The sequence below is a fragment of the Pygoscelis adeliae genome, unplaced genomic scaffold, assembly GCF_000699105.1.
Source record: "Pygoscelis adeliae isolate BGI_AS28 unplaced genomic scaffold, ASM69910v1 Scaffold358, whole genome shotgun sequence".
Lineage (NCBI taxonomy): Eukaryota > Metazoa > Chordata > Aves > Sphenisciformes > Spheniscidae > Pygoscelis > Pygoscelis adeliae.
The window spans coordinates 4,272,615-4,279,671 of NW_008825429.1; the positions used below are offsets into that span (position 1 = coordinate 4,272,615).

A 7,057-nucleotide genomic window follows, 5' to 3' on the forward strand; every position below is an offset into this window, starting at 1 on the left:
GACCCGCCTTGCCTAAAGACTGCTCTGCAGCCGATATGCACAGGTCAGCAAAGTCCCTGGGTGCTGCTGCAGCTATCCCAGAGGAAGGGGCCTTTCCTTGGCATGGTTTGGGATGTTTAGGAACGTTCCGGAGGCAGATCAAAGAAAAGGCTCCTGCTGCTACTCCTAAGGGAGCGCAGCCAACATTACTCTGCCCACGGCATCCTATGGGCAGCAACTAGGGCAGGTGAGCTGCAAAGTCATAGAAAGGTCTGTACGAATCGGGACACGAGCCAGCGATTTGGAATTGCAGATGAAAAGAGCAGAAGTGCGATTGAGAGGTCCTCTAACTCACAGAGCCGACCCCCCTTCCACATATAGACATTACCTGTATTTTTTCCCTGGGCGTTTTTTTCTATCCGGATTGCCACTGGCTTCAGAGGCAAGAAGAATTCACGAATCTTTTGCTGCAAGAAGAATTATAATTGTTTAAATAGCTTCTCAGATACAGGAAGCAGCAGGTTTCAGACTTAGGTTTTTTATATACACTATAAAAAAACACCACGTGCAACATACAACATCTCTGCACAAAGCCAGTTCAAAAGTTTCCCCGATCACCCATACAACCCTCAAAACAGCTCCGTAAGTGAAGACAGAAGCCTCTGCAAAGATGGCGCCAAGTTACACATTGAGAACACCCTTGAGCCTCCATTCCCAGCTCGGTCAAAAAGCTTGCCTCAGTGATGTTCAAGGGCGCACCACGAAGTTTCACTGTGTACGGCGTGCTGGCTTCTGCTGAGCTGCCTTGGTTCTGGATAGAAGGATGGGGGGGGAGGAAAAAAAAAAAAGAGAAGCTGAGTGAAAAACAACAAAAGTCACAGCACAACAAGCTGGTCTTGCCCAACAAACAGGAGGCTGAAGAGTGGGAGAGAATATCAAGAGATTCTCGCAACTGCATCAGCCTGGGCAGGAGGTGCCAGACGGGGGTGCAAGGTTTGGCTGGGATAGTCAAACCCAGTCACTAAAAACGGAGTTCTGCAGAACAGCGTTTCCTGCAGACAGAGACGGACACAGGAAAAACAGAAAAACCTCCGAAAAGGGCACTAGCAGCACTTGTTTGGAAGCCCTGTCTTCAGGAATTCAATCAGCACTAAGAGGAGATCCAGCAAACTTTTTTAACGGCTCCTGCCTAGTGAGCCAAGAAAGCTGGTATCTAAGGGTCCCGCAGACTTTAAGCTTTCAGCTCATCCCTGGAGTGACTGACAGACACTTACTATGCCATAAAGCTCCTGCTTTAGATGAGACAAAAGTCTAATTCAGCTATACCTCTGGTGTGGATCCTTTTCTCTTCTTCTCCGCTGGTGTCTCTTGCTGTGTTTGTTGGGCTTTTGCCTTCCCCCTTTTATCTGTGTGGGTGCCAATGGTTTCTGCAATGCCCGAATCCTCCTCACTCTCACTTTCCTCTTCCACCTCCTCACTATCTGTTTCTTCCTCTGTACTGGATGAGGAGGAAGAATCCTTCACCACTTTAGATTTCAGGTAATCCATATCCGAGAGGTCTTTGCTGGTAGCTGCCTTCTTCTCTCCTTTCTTTGCTGTCAGAGAGGAGAAACCAGAGAAGTTTTGCACACAGATGCCGTGGCTCTCTCTCCAGCCAGGTAAAAGCTGAGAACAGACACATCACAAGAACCACCTTCCTCTCCTCTACCTTCTTCACAGGAAGGAAGGGCTTGAGAATAGCAGAGCAATTTTATCTCAGCAATTCCAGACCGACATGTCTGGATGACTATTTTCTCAAAGCAACAGTCTGTGTATAAAACAAATTAGAAAGGAGCTTGAGGAACTCCATGGCAGAGTATTTTGTCTCAATTTTAACTAAATACTTCAGACCAACCCCAGAGAAAGTCTTCAATTGTCCAGTTTAGTTTTGCACGGTGAAGGACAGAGGAAGCTGTTTCTCCAAAACACTCCTCCCCGCCAAAGATCAACTGATCATTTTAGTTACCCAAAGAGAGGTGAGAAACAGCAGGGAAATGCCATTCACTCCAAAAGAACAGCATAAGGAAATACCATACAAGGAGGGAGAAAGGCTCCAAAACCACGTTCATCGCTGGTGCAGGGCCACTGGAGACTAAGACAACAGACACCAGACTAGAGCCCAGATTTCTCAGTCTTCTAAGTTATGCCACTACTCCACTAGATACAGTTTTCCTTTCAGGAGCCAAGATACTGAACTCCGTCCGTTCCCAACAACCCTGACAGGGCCCAAGGACACACCAACATTTCCAGAAATATGCATCAAAGGCAGACCAGACAAGTTCACAGACATCAGCTACAGGTTACTAAATAAACAGAAACCACATCCAGCTCTGGAAATCCTGGAGATGAAAGCGGCTGCTGGCTAGGGGAGCACTTAAGGGAGAGACGCAGATGTTTGCCCTGTTACCCTTTCCTAGGCATTGACTCAAGGGCCTGTGGAAAGCACAAACGCCATCGCCTCAATACCAGAAGCTGCATCTCCCACATTTCCCCAAATTTGGGAAAATGTCCATACATCCACAGTGCACAGAATGAGTCTCACGCTTGAGAAACCACCTTCCTGATTACACTGTCTCCATTTGGAGGCAGGACTCCGAGCTGGGTCCTATCAGCACACCTGCTCTCCCATTCACCGAGACAAGGACAAGCAAAGGGTGATAGCTCTTTTCGGTACCTTTAGTTTCCTCCTCATTTTCAGAGGGTTCATTCCCATCCTCCTCCTCCTCACTCAGCTCCTCAGACTCATCTGAATCAAAGTTGAGATAATCAGCTGCCGGATTTGATTTTCCCTTCTTGGGCTCCTCTGCCAAAGTGTCATTAGCCCAAGTGGCCACCTGAGACCGTTTCTGGTGAACCACCAAGAACTCCTGGAACGTCTTATCTTCTTCCAGCTGTTGAAAAAGAAACCAAGCAGACAAGCTGTGAAGACAGACACAGGAGAGCTAGTAGTAAGTTTTAATTCAAAGATATAATCTCATTTCCAGCAATGTAAAAAAAAAATCCCTAAGGGGGAGTCCACTTTACACTCACAAGGTGAGCACTTAAAGTGACTCGTCTTTTCAAGATCTCTCAGTCCTACTCTTTCTTTTTTTTGTAATTGATGTTTAGAAAGTGATGTTCACTTCAAAGAAGAAAACAAAACATTAAAAAGAGAAAAAAAATGTACAAGTTAAACGTGACAAAACTCATATATGGTAAAAACCAGAATCGTTCAAACAGGGTTGTCCTGGATGCAGTGCTGACACAGGAGTAGCTGACAAATAAAAAACTGGTCCCCAGTGTTGGGGTTGTTAAAATCATGGTTTGTTACAGTAAAATTGGACTGTCACAGAGCTGGTTAAATCATACACTTTGCCTGAATTAACAGCACTGGAAGCAGTACAGAAAGGTTATTCAGCCTTGCTCTTAACACAAGCTAGCAAGAACGTAGGGATTGCAATTCAACCTCAACTCACCTCCTTTAAGTTTTCCGTTGGATCTTTCTTCTTTTTATCCTAGGAAAAGAAATCATTTTTAGAAAGGCTTATTAGAAGCACAGCCAAGATCATTTCTCAGGTAACCTAATAGATCCTAAGGCAGAAAATACCAGAACCAGGGCTCCAACATCTACCGTCCCAGCTGCTCTGTCCCCTTCTCCACACACCAGGCTACCCTTCTCTCTGCCAAGTCACTGACATACAGCAGAGCCTCAAGGAAACCAGCAAGACTCACTTTCTTTGCACCTGCAGGAGCTGCACTTGTCACGGGTTTCTCGGTCTGCTTTTCTGAGGCAGGGGCCTTCTGAGAGTGCTTACTCCACGCTTTGGGTTTTGAAGGGTCACCAAAAGACTTGCATAACTCAACCTGAAAAGAATCAGATCTTTAATTAAACATATGTTCAACAGTCTGGTTCTGTAAGCGCTGGATAAGCCTCACTCAGGCACCCTTCTTATAACCCTGACGGGATGGAGGGGGGGCGTGCAGAAGAACAGGCAACTTCATACAGGCAGTCATTTTAAAAACACAGGGCTACATGTTCACTCAACACGGGGAACAGTTTGTTGTGCTCATTTAAGCACAGTCAAATAAGTCGCCCTGTTTGTCATGAATCATCCTCTGTCCAGAACAGCAAGATGAATGACTTGAAATGAAAAATGACCTCAAGTTCAAAAGTTCAGACTATGACAGCTCAAAACCTGACACGGTTGTTCCAACCAGCACTGAAGTCACTGCCAGTGCACGATCACAGCCCGTCTGAATCAAGTACCTGCCTGAGCCTCCAGCAATGGGGCCTGGCATCAGGCTTTGATGTTTTGCTGCAGAGGACTTAATCTCTAGGCTTTCTCGGCCCCTGGCGGTTCCCCCCTAAGACTAATGAAATCTCCAACGACAAACTTTCTCAAGAATCAGAAGAAGATATTTTTAAAGATCAACTCACCGTGACTCTGGAGGTGTCTATGAAACTTCTGTTGAAATGGTTCAGTGCCGCTTGAGCTTCATCTTCAGACTTGTAGCCAATGAAGCCAAATTTCCGGAACTTGCCATCCTTGGTAAACTTCAGGCAACAATCAGTCAGCGAGCCAAAGGCGGCAAACAGCTTCCGAAAGCGATCTTCCTTCATCTGGGAAATGAGGAAGGACAACAGGAAGGCAAATCAGCAATGCAATGAGAGATGCTGGGCGTCCAAAGCAAAACATTTGCTCTCAGAGGGCTTCTGAAGTGCTGCAGGAACCACACGGTATTGTGGCAACTGATAAAAAACCCCACGCATCAGCTACCAAACAGCTTGACTTCCTCCATGAATCCACTACGTGTACAGATCTCTGTCCGCAATCCCCCCGCAGCTGAAGGGCGCGTCCAGCTCTCGGGGAGCCCAGGGCCCTGCAGCGCTGACCTGCCACGATCAAGCCCCCAGTTCAACCGCAGGCATGGTGACACCCCTCACGGGGGACCCGGACGGCGGCAGAGCAGCGCAGTGCGCACCTGCGCCCAGCTCCTGGAGAACGAGGGGAGGGCTGTGGCCACAACAAGCTCCACTCCCCCACCCCGGAGGGCTGCCAGCTCCCCTCCCCCGGGGCACCTCCCCAGCCCGTGCCCCACACGCTGCCTCCTCCCGCCAACTGGGCAGATTTTTGCATACTTGAAATTGTTTTGATGCGTTCAGTCATGTAAAATGCTGCACTCAGTAACAATTTAAAGATACATTAGCTCCCAAATTACACTGTTGAAAAGTCTCTCCTTAAGACGCTCTTGCATAATACAAGCTGTTATTCAAACTTGCAACCTGAATAGAGGTTTTATGCCAGCAGACTGGCATTATAAACATTTGGGATTGATGAGCGATCACAGATTCACAAAAACTTTTGTGCATTTGTATGGTGTAGGAGCAGAAGCATCATCTCATCTGACCTTCAGTGCATCTCCAACCCTTCAACCTCACCCAGTCACCTTATACTGAGCCCAGGAACCAGCCTCATCTGTGCTGATCGAGGCTTCCCAAAGAAGGATCTAGGCCAACGTCTGCTCACATGGGGAACATGATGCATGTGATTTATGGATATGAGGATATCGGGGATTTACATGCCCTCCACTGACCCTGCTTTAAAAAACCTGGTACATCATTCTTTGCTTTGGGTCAGAATGGACCGAGCAAGTGGAAGGAGCAGTGGAAGTCAGCTCCTAAAAATTCCAGATACAAATTGCTCAGATGGACTTGGATCTGCAACCTGTAAGCACAAAACTGAAAAAGTTAAAAAATTTAAAAAATTTTAAAAAATTGAAAGCAGAAAAACAGGAGCATGGGATTAACATGTCCAGCAGATTTACTTGCTGATTTCATAGATGCTTTTGCCTATACGTAGCTTTTCTCAAAGTGCAAACTTATTCTGATAGATGAATTTCTAGTTCTTCAGTTGTGGACTTAAACTTTTTCTTTGGAGGGAACCACTGCACAAAAGTTACAAGAACGCTTCAAAATGTATACATTATGTACAATGTGAGGCCTGGAAGAGTAACAGCGGCACAAACAGCCAGCTGAAGGGTGCTATAAGCAAGCCCATCTCTGAAAGGCACCAATAGTTTTCCCAGTCTGTCAATTAAAAAAAAAAAATCATTTTTGCTGACGTCAAAAGTGAATTAATGAACTTGCCACTCAATTAGAGCTCCAGCCAACTGCTACATGTGACTCCCTCTCCATCTTCTAGCTTATATTCAGACAGTGACAAAGAATTCTTGACTTCCAACCAAATCTTCATTAAAAGGAGAAATTTCAACAAACACAAACACTTGAAATAGAAAAGCAACAATCAAGCTATTGCACTATTTTAGTTGGTACAATTCCAGCTCTTCCATCAGGATAATCCAGCTGACATTTGGCCTTGTCAGTTTTTCACCCTGGGACAGGATGAATGTCTTGTAAAACAGTATGCTTCTGCTACCCTTGCTTCAGTCAAGGGAGGCCAAAAATCACGGAGGGGGAAAAAAAAAAAAAAAAAAACCCTTGAGGGTTATTAAAACACCGAGGGTCCTCTCCTGCCCTGAACATCCACTGCTGGAGGGAGAGTGTATTTTGGGGAAGCAAGACTGTTCTCCTTTAAACACCCCCTCTTGCTCACCGCCCTTCAGTCCAGCTCTGCCTGTCTTACCTGAGGGGCAGCCGTCTGGGCCTGAAATCTGCCTTTACAGCTTTATTCCCGGAGGAAGATGCTCAGGACAGCTCTCCGCTTCAGCACAGCCCTCACCAGCTTTTCCACCCCAGTTTGGCTCCGCACCTGATTTACCCCAGGGATGGAGGCTGCCTCTGCCCAGCCCAAGCCACCCCGGCACAGAGGTCTGTCTTCCACCCCACAAACAGCGTGGGCAGGGGCACCATCTCCTAATGCCCCTTCGAGGCGGATCCTGCTGGCCGTGCCCACCCCGAAGGCTCAAAGCAGCAGGGAGCACATGGCGGCAAGCTATTTTGGAGAGTCAGTCCTCACCCCAGCCGCACCGCTGCTACGTCCCAGCGTCCTGGTGGGACTGGGATGCAGGCTTAGTGACTGGAGAGCCCAGCTTGAGCCCA

At 47.2% G+C, this 7,057-nt stretch overlaps 1 protein-coding gene across 1 annotated transcript in view; it reads right to left on the reverse strand.

Annotated features, from left to right (window-relative positions):
• RBM19 (RNA binding motif protein 19) overlaps positions 1–4,618 on the reverse strand; it is a 72,587-nt gene extending 67,969 nt beyond the window's left edge. The window contains exons 1-7 of the mRNA XM_009330826.1: positions 4,436–4,618; positions 3,730–3,861; positions 3,474–3,512; positions 2,693–2,909; positions 1,306–1,574; positions 716–790; positions 368–446 (exon numbers count right to left, since the gene is read on the reverse strand). Coding sequence (XP_009329101.1) covers positions 368–446; positions 716–790; positions 1,306–1,574; positions 2,693–2,909; positions 3,474–3,512; positions 3,730–3,861; positions 4,436–4,618 — 994 coding nt within the window. The remainder of the gene's footprint in view (positions 1–367; positions 447–715; positions 791–1,305; positions 1,575–2,692; positions 2,910–3,473; positions 3,513–3,729; positions 3,862–4,435) is intronic.
• Positions 4,619–7,057: the final 2,439 nt, after the last annotated feature.